The 20,139-nt window shown below is 43.4% G+C and overlaps 1 protein-coding gene across 10 annotated transcripts in view; it reads left to right on the forward strand.

The window, feature by feature from the left end:
• Positions 1 to 20,139, forward strand: part of LOC144981201 (paired box protein Pax-5-like) — a 62,201-nt gene that overhangs the window by 14,331 nt on the left and 27,731 nt on the right. For 8 of the 10 annotated variants that reach the window (XM_078953454.1, XM_078953459.1, XM_078953463.1 and 5 more), the window contains exons 3-5: positions 2,543 to 2,740; positions 3,344 to 3,408; positions 13,251 to 13,376. In XM_078953454.1, coding sequence (XP_078809580.1) covers positions 2,543 to 2,740; positions 3,344 to 3,408; positions 13,251 to 13,376 — 389 coding nt within the window. Of the gene's footprint in view, positions 1 to 2,542; positions 2,741 to 3,343; positions 3,409 to 11,430; positions 12,031 to 13,250; positions 13,377 to 20,139 lie in introns of those variants that run through there. The other 2 variants (XM_078953472.1, XM_078953458.1) reach the window with 2 other exon arrangements.

Genomic DNA, 20,139 nt, shown 5'->3' on the forward strand with positions numbered 1-20,139 from the left:
CCTGCTGTGAACAGCTTAAACACACACACACACACACCCGTGCACACCCTCAAACAGAGGAGGAAAGACAAGGAGGTGCACATTTACAGGTACCCACGTCAACACGGAACGGATTACTCCACCGTACAGTGGAGAGTGAGCAGCAGGTTTAAGACTGACTGACAGCTTGCATCCACACACACACAGCATCCCCCCTTTTCTTACAAGCTGTGTGGCGCGCTTGTGGTCCTCCTACCCCCTGCCCCCATGCCCCTTCTGCATGCAAATACATTCATGAAATAGCCATGGTGGACATGAATGTATGACTCTCCGCTTACGTCTGTGTTTATAAAAAACCCTCTCCTTCCTTCCATCTCACAGCAAAGCCTCTGACACATCGAGACAGAGTTAAGGAAATGTTTGGTCACAGTTAAGTTATTTACCTGAAGCCACTATTTTCAGTTATATCAGCAACTTTATGTAACGTGCAGAGAGGGATTTATGTCATCTGTATGCACTGTATGTGGTTGTGATGTCACGGCACAACTCCTTGAAAATCGTGTGAATCAAAAGCATCAAAAAGTTTCAAATAGTTATAATTTATCAATAGTTCTCATTAAGTTAAACTTTGTTAGAAATATCAACAGATTAAACTATGGATCAATCTTCTGATGATGATCAAATGCTTTAGTTTGAAAATAATTGACCAGTACAGATGCCAGGTTTTAGCTTTGAAATTGGTCTTAATCTCTGGGATCTGACATCCACATGCATGAACATCACATTTTAGGTTATATTTCCACAGTAGTGCAGCTTAACTGGGGCCCTACATGTGCAGCTGAAACAATAGCTCAGAACTTGAGGTTAATGCAAAGAAATAAGCTGAAATGGTTACATTATTATTCAAACACAACACTAAAACACAAAAATGCATCAGTGTCAGTTTGAGAAGCTGCTGTTTAATAATTAACATTTGACAAATACTGTGCTAAGAGTAGTAATAAGTGGGTACATCTATGAAAAAGCTTTAGTTGAATGCAACAGCTGACCAGCTACTCAAACTACTACATTGATTAATAGGAAAAAAAATGTTGTTGTTTTTGAGTTAATAAACTGATTAAGTCTCATTCCAGAATATGATCGCATGCAAATAGTCTTAATTAACTATGCAGTTACACAAATGTGCTTACAACTACATTAAATGCATAGTTTTTTGGTAAACTGAAAACCTATCTTGGAGGTCATATCTTTTCTCCAAAATTCAAAAGGATAGAAACTGAGATGAGAAGTGGAACAATGTTAGCATGAAGAAAATAAAAGAAGATGTACAGTTGCTTCTTTGTTCTGCTCCTCTTATCCAAATCCTTTACTGCAGAAGTTTTCAATTATCCAGCATGGAGTAAACTCAAAGTGTTCAAAAGTTTATTTTGATAAAGAAAGCTCTGCTCATCTCAAGTTTTTTGTTTAAAAAAATTTCAGCACACAGAATTAATTCTTTGAAAATATCATTAGTGACTTCATGCTGCAAGTACAGTGTGTTTTGGAGAAATCTAATTCCGATGTTTCTCTGTCCTGGAGCTCCATAGAAAGTCTCACCGATACATTACTTTCTTTCCCTTTTACATTTCAGGTAATGATAGTTACATTAGGAATGGTTGGGTTTAGTCAGTAAATGTGCTTTTAAACTTTGGTGAAATCATCGCCATGTACACACTGACTGGACTGTAAATCTCCAACATCTTCTTTAGGATTATGCATGGCAAAAATTACACCTGACTAGGGATAGGCACATAGACCAGAGTTTACTCTGCTCCTCACTTCAACAATGTTCTTAAAATGGGCAAGTGGAAGAAACGGAGGCCCTATGGGACCACCGATTTGCCAAAAACAAAACTACATATAATATTGCAGATTTTACATCTCTGAAAGCAACACATAAGAAAAATCACCTCCCTATATTTGACAATTTTTTTGAATACAGATACTTATTTTGGAACATCAGAATTGGCGTAGACGTCAATGGGAATTGGTTCCCCCTTCTAAAACCTGCCTCCTGTGGTCTTTTGACGAACTTAAATCTGTGGTAGGTTTAAATTTGGGATCCGAAGGTGGGGCTGTGGTTAAAAATAAACTTGGAAATAAGCCTGAAGCAGAGACAGGGAGTCCCAACACCATTACCATTAATGATGGTGTCAAAAAGAGAATGGGGTGTGAACCTTTTTAAGGTAGTCAATGAAAGGGACTACAGCAGGTGTATTGAAAATGTCAGATTTATTAAATAAATCAGTTGAAATAACATGAGAGGTAAAGCAGTCTACTTAATTACTTGTTTTTAACAGAATCAGTTACTCACTGCTTAGTGATATGAAAGGTTTTAAGTGATACTTCCCTCATGTTATGAATTTAACGCTAAAAATTCTTGATTGACATGCAAAGATAATTGTTAATACAATTTAAGAAATGTTGACATCCGAAAATGTTAATTTCCTTTTTTTGTTTCCTATAAGGCTTTTGTGTCTCTGTCTAATAGTAGTTTGAGTAACTCCTTTGCTGTGGCTGGCAGGTACTATGAGACGGGCAGCATCCGGCCCGGTGTGATCGGGGGCTCAAAACCAAAGGTTGCTACACCCAAAGTGGTCGACAAGATTGCCGATTACAAACGCCAAAACCCCACCATGTTTGCCTGGGAGATTCGGGATAGACTCCTTGCCGAGAGAGTCTGTGACAACGACAGCGTCCCCAGCGTCAGCTCCATCAACAGGTACCACAGTGTGCAACCTGCAGACACGTTTGGGTATCAGTCTGTTGCAACTGGTACTGAATGTAGACAGCAGTCTATCAGTGTTTTTACATTTGTGTTAGTATGGAAGTGTAAAGGAGATTTGCAAAGAGGTGATAGTCTCCATATGCATGAAGTGGCTGCAGCTCAGTGGTTCAACATGATGGTACAATGACAATCCTTTCCCCTGAGCACAGAGGTAGTGAAAGAGGGAGGGACAGTGAAATAAGAGAGAGAAGGATTGAGCCAAAGAAGTGGAGAAAAGGGAATGAAAGAGTGAGGGGGGGTGAGGAAAGAAACAAACACAAAAGGAAAGTGGAGAAAGGAAAATTCAGGAAAGGAAATGAGAGGAGAGGAAAAGGGGAGGAAAGGAGAAGAAAGGAAAGAGGAAGAGAAGACTTGCATGAGCAGCCAAGCAGGAAGTGTGAGGCCCCTCTGCCATGTCAGCCAGCCTCAGCCACTTTACACAACACACATACGCACACGCTCAGCTTTGCTCCCACGACGGTCGTGTTCTCTCTGTCACTCAGAGTCTCTCACACAAGCCACTTCACACACACTAATATCTCCTCTCTCCTTCTGCAGGATCATACGGACTAAGGTTCAGCAGCAGCCCGGTCAAACGGGCTCAGTGTCGGCTCACAGCTTAGGTAGGTTACTTCTGTCAAATCATGTTTCCAAATGAAACAAGCTAAGTTTATCAGTTAAAAAAAAGTTTTCTTGTGTTTAAAGTATGAATGGGTGAATGTGAAAGTGCAGTTTGGAAATAAATCTTTGTTGGTGGATTATTAAAGAGTGTTTTTGTATCTCTGTGGCATGACAAATACTGGAAAATGTGTGGGTGAAGGTATATCCAAGCTCGCTGAACAACACATTTCTTAACTTAAAGACAATGGAGGACATATACAGTATTTTACGGACTATAAGTCGCCCTTTTTTTCATAGTTTGGCAAGGGGTGTGACTTATACTCCGCAGCGACTTATATTAGAACTAAATTGAAATAAATACATTGTTAACCCTCCTGTTATGTTCATTTGTGAGGAACAGAGATGATGTTCCTGGGTCAATTTGATGTATGAGGTATGTTACGTGTTAAGAGTATGTTAAGTGACTCAGAGAATCAGCAACACCTTTTTTTACAGTAAGATCTTGAAGGCTAAAAATATCATATTCTATTTTCCAATGATTTTATAGATTCAGAAATGCAATAAAAATGACAACTGTTTCTACAAATACAGGATGAAAACAGAGTATTAATTGGTCAATGATGCTTCATGAAAGGAATAAATAAATAAGTTTGAGAAAGAATTACTGTGAAATTATGAGATAAACAGTCTGCTATGATTGTGTCATATGAGTTTGTGCAAGTTATTATATCTTGGTCTCAGATTTTGTCAAATAAATTTCCCGTCAAAATGCGACTTATGGTCCAGTGCGACTTATCTGTGTTTTTTTCTACTTTATAATGCATTTTTGGGCTGGTGCGACTTATGCTCCGGTGCGACTTATAGTCCGGAAAATACGGTACAAAGAAAATTAAGCTTAAAAATGCATTTCTGATATTTCTGTCATGGTCAGAACACGAGACGGACCCAGATGCTGGAACCCAGTACGAGGAGACAGGTAAGTGGATAAATGTAATTTAATGTCACTGAATATGGCGAAGGCTTGGAGGAGCGTGGCTAGGTCGAGACTAGAAGGCGTGGCTTTGAGCGTGGTGGAGAAGCCCGAGCGAGCTGTAGCTCTTGCTGACAGAGGTGCAGCTGCAGCGCTACTGGAGATCTTGAGAGTGGTGTGACTGAAGGTCTTGAGGAGGGGTGTTGCTGGAGTTCTTGTGAGTGGCAAGGCTGGAGGACCAGTGTAGCCGGAACCAGTGCGTGCTGTGGCCGAAGAGTGTCGGCGTCTGGGAGGTAGCTGCAGCTCAAGGTGGTGTAGGTTCCAGGTGACAATCGTGGCATGACAAAACCTGAGGCACAAGACAAAAGAGGTTAGCGTGGTTCTAGACAAGGGAGCCAGACGTGGAGCACTGAATGACTAGGCACCATCAGGGTTAACGAACTGGCGAAGACTCTTGGAGTTGGGTCTCCTTAAGAAGCAGGTGAGTTGATGAGTTGATTGGTCACAGCTGGAGTCAGGAGCAGAGCAGGGCTGGAAGGGGGAGGAGACCGGCAGGCACCATGACAGTACCCCCCCGTCAACGACCGCCTCCAGGCGGTCCCGGACGCCGATCCGGGTGGGCACGGAAGAAGGCAGTGATGAGGGAAGGGTCGAGGATGAGAGAACGGGAGACCCACGAGCGTTCCTCAGGCCCGTACCCTTCCCAGTCCACCAAATACTGGAAGCCACGGCCACGGCGGCGAACGTCCAAAATCTTGGAGACCGTGAAAGCCGGAGCGCCGTCAATGATACGGGCGGGCGGAGGGGAGACGGAAGGCGGGCACAAGGGACTATCGACAAAGGGCTTAATTTGTGAGACGTGGAATGACGGGTGTACCTTAAGGGCTGCCGGCAACTTGAGGCGAACGCAGGCAGGGTTGATGATTTTTTCAATAATGTAGGGGCCAATAAAGCGGGGAGCCAACTTCCTGGAAGTGGACTGCAAAGGGATGTTCTTGGCAGACAGCCACACCTTTTGACCGACCTGATAAGCGGGTCCCACCACCCTGCGACGATTGGCTGATCTGCAGTTTCGTTCATTGGTTCGGAGCAGGGCTTCTCTGGTCTGGTTCCACACCCGCTGGCAACGCTGTAAATGGTGTTGGATCGACGGAACCGCCAGATCCAGTTCCTGAGAAGGAAACAATGGAGGAGAATATCCGAGCGAGGCTTCAAACGGTGAGACCCCTGTGGCAGAGGAGATATGGGAATTATGGGCGTATTCAATCCATACAAGAAACTTCGCCCAGTCAGTTGGGTTTTGGGCAGCCAGACAGCGAAGGGATGCTTCCAGCTCCTGATTGGCCCGTTCCGCTTGCCCGTTGGTTTGGGGATGGTACCCGGAGGATAGACTGGTGGTGGCACCCAGAGCGGAACAGAAGGCCTTCCAAACTTGGGAAACAAACTGTGGACCCCTGTCGGAAACGATATCGCTAGGGATCCCATGAAATCGAAAGACATGTTGGACTAAGATATCAGCAGTACTGGTGGCGGTAGGTAGTTGGGGCAGTGGAATGAACTGAGCAGCCTTGGAGAAACGGTCAACAACAGTGAGTATAACTGAATGACCTTGGGAAGGGGGTAAACCCGTAACAAAATCAATGGCGATGTGAGACCATGGTCTGTGCGGCGTAGGCAGGGGCCGCAACAGTCCTGAAGGCGGAGAGTTGGAAGATTTGGACCGTGCGCAAGTAGCGCAGGCGGCAACGTACTCACGCACATCCTTCTCCATATTCGGCCAGAAGAACCTCTTCCTGATGAGATTGAGGGTGCGGTAGATGCCTCCATGACAGGCTATACGGGAATTGTGGCCCCAAACTAGCACGTCTGACCTGAGAGAGGTGGGAACGTAAAGGATGCCGTTAGGACAGGGATCATGGTCGGGTTCCTCACCTTGGGCATTAATGACCCGGTTCTCAATATCCCAGGTCAGACTTCCCACGATGCAAGTGGCAGGGATGATGGAAGCAGTATCATTAGGTCCGTCAGTGCTGAATTTCCTGGAAAGGGCGTCAGGTTTGACATTTCTACTGCCTGGCCTGTAAGTAATGGTGAAGTCGAAGCGATCAAAAAATAAACACCACCTGGCTTGGCGAGAATTCAGTCTTTTTGCGGATCTTAAATATTCCAGATTTTTATGGTCAGTCCAAACTATGAATGGTTGTTTTGCCCCCTCCAGCCAGTGCCGCCACTCTTCCAAAGCCAACTTGATGGCAAGCAACTCTCGGTTACCCACGTCATAATTTCGCTCTGCAGGTGAAAGCTTCTTAGAAAAGAAAGCACACGGTTTGAGTTTGCCAGAGGATGCTTCACGTTGGGAGAGAACAGCGCCAACCCCAGTATCGGAGGCGTCAACTTCGACCACAAACTGTCTATTCGGGTCAGGTTGGATGAGAATAGGAGCCGAAATAAACAATGACTTGAGTTTGTCAAAAGCAGCCTGTGCCACTGGGTTCCAAATAAAAGGTTTGGAGATGGAAGTTAACTGAGTGAGGGGTGAAGCAATACTGCTGTAGTTGCGTATGAACCGCCGATAAAAATTAGCAAACCCCAGAAACTGCTGCAGCTTTTTACGTGACTCCGGTGGTTCCCACTGAGTGACGGCTTCTATTTTAGCGGGATCAGGACGTATGCTGCCAGCCTCAAGAATATAGCCGAGGAACTGGACAGAGGAAGCATGGAACTGGCATTTCTCCGCTTTAACAAAAAGTTGGTTCTCGAGCAATCTGGAGAGAACCAAACGGACATGGTTTTCATGCTGCACGGGATCAGGTGAGAATATCAAGATGTCATCGAGATAGACGAAAACAAAACGATTAATGAAGTCCCGGAGGATATCATTAACAAGTCTCTGGAATACTGCAGGGGCGTTGGTAAGACCGAAAGGCATGACGAGGTATTCATAATGACCCAGAGGCGTATTGAATGCGGTCTTCCACTCGTCGCCTTCTTTAATGCGGACTAAATGATAGGCATTACGTAGGTCGAGTTTGGTAAATATGCGGGCCCCCTGCACTGAATCGAACACGGAGCTGATAAGTGGAAGAGAGTATTTGTCCTTAACAGTAATTTGATTAAGTTCCCGGTAATCGATGCAGGGTCGTAGCGTTTTGTCCTTCTTAGAGACGAAAAAGAACCCAGCACCCACCGGGGACGAGGAGGGTCGAATGTGACCGGAGGATAGAGCTTCATGGATATATGACTCCATGGCTGCCTTTTCAGGACCAGACAGGTTAAATAAATGTCCTTTGGGTAGAGTAGCCCCAGGCAGGAGTTCAATGGCACAGTCATAAGGTCTGTGCGGAGGTAAAGAATTAGCCTTGAGTTTACTGAAAACGGTTTTAAACTCATGATAGCACGGGGGTACTGACGAAAGATCAATAAGTTCAGTAGTTACGTTGACGTCGGAAGGTACAGTAGGCATAGCTGAACGAAGGCAATTAGCTAGACAAAAAGCACTCCAGGTAACCACTCGGTGAGAGGCCCAGTCCAAACGTGGGTTGTGCAGCTTAAGCCAAGAATAACCTAAAACCACTGGATTTTGAGGAGCATGCGTGACATAGAATTGTATAAACTCGTGGTGATTGCCAGAGGAAACGAGCTGAATAGGTCTAGTGCGGTGAGTGATAACAGCGAGGTGCTGACCCCCCAACCCTGTGGTTTTAACTGGGTTTTCTAAAGGTTCCACGGGCAGCGACAGTGATTTCACTAAATCAGAATCAATAAGACTTTGTTCGGCCCCAGAATCAACTAAAGCATGGATTTCAGTGACAGCGGACTTGAAACATAGCTTGACAGGAACATAGAAAAAGTTCTTGGACGTGGGAAAAGCAGTCTGACCCGCCCGCGGCCTGTCGTCTAGCGGGGGGTCTTGGAGTTTAAACGGAGCCTGCATTGAGAAACCTTATGATTCGGATCACCGCAGTAGAAACAAAGACCTTCGTCTCTACGCTTCTGACGTTCTTCAGCTGACAGTTTTGAGTGCCCAATCTGCATGGGTTCCTCGGAGCTGCTACGTGACATGGCCGGGGAAAAACCAACTGGATCACCCGGGGGTGCATGTGGTTTAGCTAATGGCGGCTTGCGGGGTTGTGAGTTACATTCGTGTTGACGTTCTCTGAGGCGGGTATCAGAGCGTAGCGCAGCAGCCACAAGATCTTCAAAAGACTGAGCTTCGGGCTGAGTGCATAAATGATCCTTGATGGCGTCATTTAATGATTGATAGAAGATACCACGAAGTGCCGGATCAGACCAGCCTGCTTCTACCGCTAGAATACGAAAGTCAATCACGTGATCGCTGACAGATCGATTACGTTGGTTGAGCCTCAGTAATCGTCTGGTGGCTTCTTCCTGTTTTTTCGGCTGATCAAATACGAGTCGGAACTCACCAATGAAGCTTTCGAAGGACAGATGAGTGACGGGATTGGCGGCGAGGAAAGCTTGGGCCCACTGTAGCGCTTTACCTCTGAGTGAGTTGACTAATAAAGTTATCTTGCTGTGATCCGAGTGGTAGAAACGAGGCGCTTGTAGAAACAGGAGTTGACACTGCAGTAGGAAACCCCCGCATGCTTCGACGTCGCCATGGAACTGCTCTGGCTGGAGACGGAAGTTTTCCGGAAGTGAGGCGGAACTAGAGACAGGCGGATCGCTGGAAGGTGGAAGTGACGCTGGAACAGCAGAGACGGATTGTTGCCCGGTTAGTTCTAGCAAGGTTTGTGTCGCACTTTCCAGCCGGCAAAATAAGTCTTGGTGCACGGAGGCCATCTGTGTAAGCGCTTTGGCTTGATGCTCCAACATGACGCCCTGTTGTTTGACTGCCAGGCGGAGTCCTTCCGGGTCAGCTGGGTCCGGATGATGGCCAGTTCGTTCTGTCATGGTCAGAACACGAGACGGACCCAGATGCTGGAACCCAGTACGAGGAGACAGGTAAGTGGATAAATGTAATTTAATGTCACTGAATATGGCGAAGGCTTGGAGGAGCGTGGCTAGGTCGAGACTAGAAGGCGTGGCTTTGAGCGTGGTGGAGAAGCCCGAGCGAGCTGTAGCTCTTGCTGACAGAGGTGCAGCTGCAGCGCTACTGGAGATCTTGAGAGTGGTGTGACTGAAGGTCTTGAGGAGGGGTGTTGCTGGAGTTCTTGTGAGTGGCAAGGCTGGAGGACCAGTGTAGCCGGAACCAGTGCGTGCTGTGGCCGAAGAGTGTCGGCGTCTGGGAGGTAGCTGCAGCTCAAGGTGGTGTAGGTTCCAGGTGACAATCGTGGCATGACAAAACCTGAGGCACAAGACAAAAGAGGTTAGCGTGGTTCTAGACAAGGGAGCCAGACGTGGAGCACTGAATGACTAGGCACCATCAGGGTTAACGAACTGGCGAAGACTCTTGGAGTTGGGTCTCCTTAAGAAGCAGGTGAGTTGATGAGTTGATTGGTCACAGCTGGAGTCAGGAGCAGAGCAGGGCTGGAAGGGGGAGGAGACCGGCAGGCACCATGACAATTTCTTTATTTAAATAATTGTGAATCAAGAGCAGATGAAAAAAATGCAGTTGAAAAAGATTATATTTGTTACCTAAAAAATACGCTTGACACACAAGCCCCATGCTCTGCTCTATTCTGATGCATCCCCTTGTAGACGACTGGATCCAAGTACATCCTCTTTTTTAAGTGTCCGATCTGGCAACTGGTTCAAAACTGAAAGCTAGTGGGAGAATGTGTAAACGAATGGGGGAGAGGAAGTGGGGGCGGGGTTGCTCTGTTGCTCTTTGAAAACAGATCAAAAGATGATCGGAGTGTTTATTTAAAAAACTGTCATGATCTTTAGTGCCCACAAAGCATCACCAAATTGGCATTATATAATGTAAATATAAATTTTAAATCAGAGAAAAACCAAAGTGATGTCTTGATAAAGTAATCTGAGTAGGGAGTAAATAGAAAGAAATAGTTGGAACTGTGGGCTGCACGGTGGTGTAGTGGTTGATGCGCTTGTCTCATACTAATAAAGCCCTGGTTCATCTCTCGAAGTGATCTTTTTGTTGGGAGTATGCATGTTCTCTCTGTGCATGCATGGGTTTTTGTCCGGATATTTCAGCTTCCTCTCACAGTTCGAAGGTAATTAGTATCTCTAAATTGTCCTTAGGTGAGTGTATGTGGCTGTATGGCCCTGCAACAAACTGGCGACCTGTCAAAGTCCCACTCCAACCATCTTTTGAGATACTTTAAAAGTGTTCCCAGTGGTATTGCAATTATGATTATGCCGTGGCCAAAAGAAAAGCATCTGTTTTTTTCTAGACATAGTTTCTGCAGAGCAGCAGAAGTTTGCCTCTGAGTTGTGGGCAGAACTGTCGCCGTGGAGCAACCCAACCCCCTTCCCCTCACCAACTCTGTTTATGTATGTGCGCTCCCTCTGGCTTAGAGCCCCTCACACCCGCGCACCAACAAGACTGGTGCAACAATAATGGCAATAAATATCTCAGCTATCCAGCCATACAGTTTTGAGCCAGATGCAAGTGGCCTGCCCATTGTATTTTGTACGCCACAACTTCAACAACAAATTAAATGTCCGGATAAAGAAATATTGAAAATTGAACAAAGAAATATTCAGAAATGCAATTTTAAGCTTAATTTTCTTTAAACATGTCCTCCATCATGAGAAAAATCCCACAAGAACATCTTAAAAAACACCAAAAACACAATTTTAATCAGAGTTGGTCTTTAAAGGTGCATCCCTCCTTTGCCATACAGTGCCTGCATTGACTTCAGAAGCCCAGGGACCTCAAAAGGATTTCAGCGTGTCCTGAATCCTTGATTCAGTGCAAAATCATGAAATTAACTTCAAGATGAGGTCAACATTTCTGAGCTGATTTTCACATCTTTAGTATATAACATGTATAACGCCATAATAAATGATTTAGACAATGGATCCTCTGAAGAGTCCTCATTCCTCTATATTTAAATAGCATATTTGATCACTTTCACCCTCCATCAATAGCCTACATCTATTACAATCATGACTGAATCATTTCTTTTTTCTTATCTGAGTGGCAATAAGAACCATCCCTCTTCCTTCTTTTCCTTTTTCCTCTCTGGTGGATTGTGTTTGGTGTCTCTCATATCTTCATAATCGCACATTGTCTATTAATCTAAATTAATTTTACACACGATGCTCCCTGACTCCTGCCTTCTACCCACATCTAGCAGATGCACGCACACGCACACGTGCTCGCTTTCAGATTACACAGATAAATGGGTCCCAGTCCCGGGCGGAAAATTGAACATTTGGATTTGCAGAGTAAGAGCGTTACGTTCTGATAGAAAAAGAGTGAAAAGAAAGAGAAAGAAAAATCAGATAATTGAAGTGCTAAATCAAGTGATGGCAAAAAAAGGGATATGCATTCATTACACTCTCCATGCCGTTAGTGAAGGAGTGCAGCTGAAGGGGACTTTGATCCCCCAGTTTGTCATTTCACTCCTTATTCCTCTTTTGGTTTTGCCTTCTTGTGTTTGGGTTGGTCTGCTGGGAGAGAGGATTAGGATGTCTGCTGCCACACCTTTCTGTCCCTCCTGGGATACCGCACTGTCACTCAGCCCGACGTCCGCTTACAGGGGCTCAGATAAGAGATCAAAGAGTGAGTGACTGTATGTTTCAGTGTGTTCAGTTGTGTCAGGAGAATTTTAGTGTTTGTGTGTGAGTCACTAAGGTGATAGCAAGTATGTGGCCTTGTTGCCCAGCAAGGAACTACAGTCTTCTCCAGAGAAAGGATCAGAGCAGGAGACAACTGGATGAGCAGCAAAGGCTTGACTCTGCTGCCTCCATTTGCCAGGAAGAGTGGTGATGGAGGATCTAAATGTAGGAAATGTCATTTGTGAAGAGAACTGAGAAAAACCCTAAGAAAATGACAATACTTACACCCGAAACAAGGGAAAATAAAAGGGGTAACAAAACAGATGACTCCATAAAGAGAAAAATCTCAACTGAAACCTGATTTGAAAGAGACTTAGGAAAACAAAACTCAGAGAATAAGAGAAGCACCAATCCTCAACGATATTGCTGTCCAGTTTCAGGAAGGTGCATCTGCACAATGTATACGAAGTAACAGAATAAGATCTACTGTAAGTCACGTGGGCCTCCATAAAATAGATTCTATGCATTACATTTTGTAAAATGCTGATGGAAAATGTATTAGTTGAAAAAATTTACCATTCTTCAAAAAAATCCCTGAAAAACTAACAGTTTTCTTATGTTCACGAGTCAGGAACCTGACAAGGTTGTTTTCATTTGAGTCACATGGTTATAGGGACATTTATTGATGCTATAATTCTTGTTTGATTGGAAAAATGGCAGTTTGAAAAGGTTCATCGTGATATTTATTTACGGGGGTTGATTTATCAGTAAATTAGTAAATCTAAATTAGAATTATTACTCCAAGCCCAGGGCTGCATGGAGGCGTAGTGGCCAGCGAATTTCTCTTCAAAGCAAGAAGCCCCTAATTCAAATACCAGCTGGGACATTTCTGTGTGAAGTTTGCATCTTCTCTCTGTGCATGTGTGTTTTTTGGAGCATACCGGCTTCCTCACACCGTCCGAAAACATGTTTTAATAATGTTAATTGAATACTCTGAATTGTTTATATGTGTGAGTTGCCCTGCAACAGACTGGGGACCTGTTAAGGTTATAACCTGCCTTCACCCAACAGTAGCAGGGTGGGCTCCAGAAGCCTGTGGCCCAGACAGGGAGTCAGCTTGTACAGAAGATGGATGGATGGATGGATGGATAGATGCTCCAAACTCAATCTGACGATGAAAACGTCCTTTGACATTCTCCCGACTGTCATGTGGTTTGTCTACAGCGACGTCTGTGGCTGCCTCGCAGGTCCCAGCAGTGACCAGCGACTCAGCGGGTTCCTCATACTCCATCAGTGGCATCCTGGGGATCAGCTCAGCAGCTGATGTTGGCAAGAGGAAAAGGGACGAAGGTGAGCAGTCATTTTTTTACTATGATGCAAAAACTGTAGCTTTTAATGATTAGAGTCCAGGCAGTTTCATTCTTTAAGGTTTCAGTATGCAGTAACTGTGAAAGTTCTAGACGAGTTCAATCATGATGGGCAAAAAATATACTTTCTGTGCTCTAAAAATGATAACATAATAACTTCCTTTTTCATTTAACTTAATAACATGCCTATATTGCCTTTGCTGAACAATACTGTACATCAGTGGTAGAGCTAGAACATTTTAAATAGGGGGGGGGGTGGAAGGGGGCAGAAGACTTTGGAGTTGTGGCAAATGAGAATGGAAAAGTGAAAGGCCAATCCAAGTGAAATGATTTAAAAATACATGCATGTATTTCAAACTGTTTTATTATTGATGAGTTATTATGAATGAGTTTTCCAGAAATAAGAATTTCCTCCTATAAGGAAACGAAGGCAAGGGTGCTGACAGCCCAGATCAGCTCGGACACACAGTACAGGGGCATATTAAATGATTTGAGGGGGCTCAGGATTTAATTAAAAAATCTAAAAAAAATTGTTTTTTGCAATGCTCAAAAAAGCATGTATTGATTTTTTTTTTTATCTTTGTCAATATTGATAATAATATTAACCCAAAGATGTGTGTGTGTGTGTGTGTGTGTGTGGGGTCGTGCTGTGTGTGTTTGTGTGTGTGTGTGGGGTGGGCTATCTCCCAGTACCTCTGCCCCTGCCTAACATGTAAAAAAAATAATTAAATTGGGAGTCTATCATGTTTTAAGTTTTTTTCTTGCCTCCTTTTGGTTTGCCTTTAAGAAGCCTTTGCAAAAATTGGACCAAAGTTTCATGATATTCTCCCAGAAAATCAAAACTGCAGGTTTTTTTTAATATGCACAAATAACTGTTTACAGGAAAATGGGCTGCAAGAGACCAGCAAGTATAAAAATTGAAACTGTTTGATTTGATAAAAGACATGAAAAACATCCACATAGTTGCATGTAGAAAAGCTATGAATGTCAGTGTCAGAGATGTGTGTTTGTACATTTGCAATATTCGAACATCTTCATTGAAAACCCACATTTGTTTACTAACAGTGCTTCACAAGTGAGTTACTTGAGAACTTAGTTTATTCATGCACTATTGATCATTTATGCTGTCATACTGGATCAATGTTGCAAGCAGAGAGAGCAGTCAGGATTTGTTTGTCTGTGCGTTGGCAATCCTCACATGCTTTTTATGCTTTTGTGTGTCTGTCTGTGCACTCATACATGCAGGGTGGCGTGTGTTTGTGTGTGTGTATAAGCAGCAGTGTCAGTGGCATTAAAAAGCCATCACACAGACGGTCTCCTGCCGTAAATGAGACAGCACCAGATGTTGGCGTGAGAAGGGGGGGGGTGACAGAAAGCCACAAGGGGCTATTTCTCTCTCTCGCTCATTTGGTTTCAGTCTTTCCATCCCTCAAATAAACAAACACACATGCACACACAAACGTACGCACTATACAAGTTCCTTGTCCCACTGCTGATGAATTTTCAAATCACTCTAGACAGGTAAGTCCCTGATAGGCCAAGAAATGCTTGATTCAAACGACCAGCTCATTACCGAAACACTCAGATCTGAAACATAGAGACACACTCATATACTGTAAAGTTATCTAGATAAGAACCATTGCCTGGGCTCCTGCCTACAACTTTCCTTTGTTCTGTTGTGGCAAATGAGCTCGGATTATTACATATCAGCTACTGTGCTTTGCAGTTTGGTTTAAGATGTTAAGTTTTGTTTCTGAAATCCCCAACTAATGTGTGTGTGAGTCCTAAACTAGCAAGATTAGTAAGTATATAGAATATAATACAACTTGTTTGCTTTCTAAGTGAACTTTTTTTTTTACAAAAGTCTATAAAAAAAATGTCTTCAAACTTAATTTATAAGAAGCTCAAATTGTGTCACAGTTGTCTATCAACTATTTCTAGTTTGATAGACAACAAAAGTGATCTTCCTATGGTCACTGCCCTGACTAAAGAAGAAAATAACACACAATAGCACTTTTCAGTTGGTGAAACATATCAGACAAGTGAAAATGTTCTTAAAGACATGGATTTAAGTAAGTTTGACATGAGGCAAATTGTGATGGACGGATTTGTGGGGTTAGAATATCTCCAAAGCTGCAGCTTTTGTGGATGTTGTCCGTCAACAATTGTCTGTCAAAAGTGGTCAAAGAGAGGTCAAAGAGTGAATGTGGACATTTATTTTGACCACAAACACAAGTATACCTGGTAAATGAAAACATGTTACCTAAATAAATATAAAAAAATGTTACAATAATAATAATTAAAAAAAGAAATAAACCAATGTTGCCTGGTAGCTGTTGGCTATTTGAGTTAAATGCAAAGCAGAAGCAGTTCAAAAATGGGTTGAAAACCACTGCAAAAGCTTCAAATCATTCAAATCTCAGTCTAAGCGAACATCTGTGGGATCTATTATTCATGAACGCTCAACCCATTGAAAGCAAAACTGCAAGGTTCCTCCGCTATGATATGTCTCAGACAGACAGTCCTATTGACATTCCTGATAAATATATCATAATTTCTGCACTACAGGGCACACTGGATTATAAGGCGCACCTTCAATGTCTGGTCTATTTTTTGAGCTTATGTCACACAAATGGCGCACTGAACTATAAGGTGCAGTAAGTGAGACAAAAGAGGCAGGGATACGTTTTTTCAGTCAGACTTTATTCGTTTAGTGTAAATATAACTTTGTATCATTCTACAGGTTTGTCACATATTCACAATCCTTGTAACTCCCAATCTTGATTGCAACATGCGAAAAACAGACTGAAACCGCTAAAAGTGTTACTATGCTAACTCCCAACCGTGTTAGTAACACCTAAAAAATACACACTCAGACACCTCTATACATTAGCCGCGTTAGCGTATTTACACTAATACTCAACCAAATGTTGTGACAGAAAGCCATGTACCTCTCAAAATTGCATCAACATCAGTAAGCAGAGACAGAATTAATACATAAAGGAGGTGCTCCGAATTCAATGTGTTTTTTGAAAAAACGTAAGGCTTTTAAGTGCACCATAAAAGGAATCAGTTGAAAAAGATAACAGGAAAAAACAATGTTTATGAAAATATAAGACAGTCAGGTAAAAGTTAAAATGTTAAATACAAGCTATAAGAACAAAAAAACAAAAAACAAAAATGTGGCAAAACTTTAAGTTCCCCTTCAAAAACCTTTGGTCATCAAGAAAAACAAAAGATAAAAAGCGGCAGAAAAAATGTTGGCTGTAATGTCCTCAGTGAGGAATCTGTCCACTGAGCTGCAGTTGAGGGAGATGTACTGTAATCTAATTAGAATCACTTTATTCTTCGTGTTACAAGCTACACCGCATGTTTCATGCCTCTGTCTTGGGTACTAGAATTTCAAATCAAAACATTGTCTCACTTCATGTTTCACTCAGAAAGCATCGTTCCGGGTTCCGGGTTGCTCGGCGTCCTGTTTTGCTTGTATATTTTTTTATCTGCAGTGTTTCTGTGGCAGAGGTCTGTGCGGTTGGCTCTGTGGTCTAATTAACAGCATTGCTAATCACAGCTTCCATTAGAGCAGCCCCCGCTGGATAATGACACACATACACAGCAAGGGGCGACAGCAGGAACAGCATGCGCTGACATGGACAGACAAACATATGAACAAAAAAAAAAAAAAAAGGCCTGCTTCTCACATACACGCATTCCCATATGCTTGCTGGCTCCAACATTCTCACACACATGAATGCACAACAGGCTATTGATAAACTTTTTTTTGCTGACTTTGTTATAATGTCTTAATTTATACTTCAGCAAAAAGATGGTTAAATAGAGGGAAAAATGTGTTTATTTTTTAATATGACATCTAAAGTTTTTAAAGTTATCTTTATGAAAAGTGATTTTCGCGAAATGTGCTTGTTTGTTAAAATACAAAGATATATGAAAGCTTGTACTTTGAGATTGCATCATATTATAATTCCATTTTCCCATATCATGTCAAATCTCGTCATACTGCCTGTGTTCATGTGTGCGGACCCACAAACAGCAGCTGTGCACGTGGTGGGAACGAAGAAAGGCAGGATTGGTGGGTTTGTGTGTCTTGGGGTGTGTGGGGGCAAAGCCCTGTGGTGACCTGTGCCCCTTGCCAAAGCAAAGGGAAGTAGAGGGTGACTGGGAGCAGAATGGGATTGAATGGGAGAGAATGGAAGAACTTGACTTGTGGGGCCAAAAGGGGACTATTGTACCATTTACCCATTCTCTTACACACTGAAGTTACTTTTAGGCGCACTCGCGTGTCTGTGTGTGATTGCTCATGAATGTGTGTGGACTTCCAGCATGGACATGAATTCTAGGACAGGTGAGTCAAGTGAGAATGTATTTCTTTTGAACCTGTTTGAACTGCTTTCTGCCCACATAAAGATATATCGTATAGTACACAAGAATTGTTCAAAATGACCTCTAGGGTGATGAAAAAATTGATTCAATTGCATTTACGCAAGTTGACCTCTCACCCCCATGTGCATCCACTGTGACATGCAGCAGCCTACCAAATAAAAGAAGCTGGGAAAGGGCTAGAGATGGAGCAGAAAGTAGTCTTCACCCTTTTAGCTGAAGCTTTACTCAACACCTTCCGAAACTTTGATCTTTGGACATGGAGCTGAGGACACACACTTTTACACACACAAACAGGCAGCCGCCGGTCTGTCCTGTGTGGTCAGACAACACTTCCCGCACTGCTGTGATAATCTCTGTCAAGTGCAATATACACACCGTTGGTATCATATCTTCTGCAGATTCAGACAGGACAAGTGACAGCTCTCACCCTTATGAGTATTTGATCACTCCACCTGTTTCTCGATTGATGGTAACAGGGCAAAGTTGGGCCAGGATGGTGACGGAAAGGGAGACACAGAAGGCGGAAGGGAGAGGAAGAAAGCAAAAGGAGGGAACAATGAAGGCTCATTGTTTGTTTTGTTCTGCTCTGAAAAAGAGGGAAGAGAAACGCTTCCCTTCTGAGACTGAATCACAGAGATAGAGGCAGCTGTGAAGGCTTCTGTGTATGTGTGTGTGTGTGTGTGTGTGTGTGTGTGCATGTGCGTTTGTGTGTGAGTATCTGACAGTGAATAGGATTTAAACCGTCACGGCATTGAGTTTCTTTACCCATCCATGGATACAATGAGAGCAGCCGGAAATCAAGCTACCCACCCACAAATCTTCCATACCTACACAAATCTATGCATGCAATTGGACCACATTGATTATGGCATGTAAAGCTTCTTTCTGACCAGTCACTGTTGCGTGTGTTTGGTTTTGTTTTTCTCTGGTTGTTTGCGGGTGCTCCGCTGTGGCAAGCTTTGGGTCAGTCTGTCAGGGTGTTTGTGTGCTCTTGCAGGTGTGTGACATGGAGAAGGCAGAAAGCAATAAGCTGGCTGAAATGGTGCCATCAGAGCTACATGATTGATCAATTGAATTCCATCATGGGGACTGGACAGCGGGATTAAATGGGTTGCCGTGGGTTACCTGGCGAAAACATCATACCGCCTTTATCTCCCCTCTGATTGGTCTGTCACCAGAGACCTGGACCATACACTCACACTGCTCCCATCCTCTTTATATAAGAGAGAGACACTACAGAAGTGAAGGAGAGATTATGATCAAGCGCAAGAGAAAGAGGTTTTTTGTACGGCAAATGTATAGAGGCTTGGTAGAATTGCGCAGCACTGTGTTCTATAGATGCAGTCTTAAGATATGAGGTTTACCAAAGTCTTTGGAAAAAAGAAAACTCTAATCACAGTTTGTGCAAAGAGACATCCAACTTAAGTCTTAAACTGCATTTCAACTTGAATATAATTTTATTTATATAGCCCAATACCACAACACAGCTAAACACCTGTAAAACTACAATACTAAACAGACTAAGCTAAACTAAGCATGCCTACCCTTAGAGACCTCCTTCTCGGTATAAAATAGCTGTAAAACTAGCTTTGCACATACTATAACAGAGAATTACTTCCTGTTTTAGTTGTTTAAAGTACTAGTTGAATCATCTATTGTAAAAGCGTTCCCAGTAGTTTTTTAATTATGATTATGCCGTTTTTGGCCAAATAAAATGTGTTTTCCAGAATACAGTTTTTGCAGAGAGGTAGCAGTTCATCAGACATTTGCAGTAGTTGTGGGCAGTACTTCCATCCATCCATTTTCTAAACCCGTTTTGTCCCTTTCGGGGTCCCTGGGCTGCGGGAGCTGATCCCAGCCACTTGTGGGCGAAAGCAGGGTACTCCCTGGACAGGTCACCACCATCACACACCCCTACACCCTCACATTCACACCAAGGCATAATTTCGAGTAACCAATAACCCTTTGAAGCACGTTTTTACATGGTGGGAGGAAGCCGGATTGCCCGAAGAAAACCTACACTTGCACGGAGAGAACATGCAAATCCCACACAGAAAGGTCCCCCATTGCTGATTCTGTTTCAGGTCCTTTGAACCGGGGCCTTCTTGCAAGAGCGCTAACCACAGTGCCACCGTGCAGCCCGTTGGCAGTACTGTTGGCATTGAGTAAACCTTGCTCACTTCCCGTCATCCATCTGTTTCACATACACTCCTGCTTGCTTACAGCCCCTCACATCCCCAACCTAACATCCGCAGTGCAACAAAAAATGGCAAGCAATGTTGGAGCTTTCCAGCCGTACAGTTTTGAGCCAGATGCCAGCTCAGACGAGGAAAACAAAGACGTAA

This window comes from Oryzias latipes, chromosome 1, assembly GCF_053564925.1.
Source record: "Oryzias latipes strain Hd-rR chromosome 1, Olatipes_Hd-rR_3.1".
NCBI classification, from domain to species: domain Eukaryota; kingdom Metazoa; phylum Chordata; class Actinopteri; order Beloniformes; family Adrianichthyidae; genus Oryzias; species Oryzias latipes.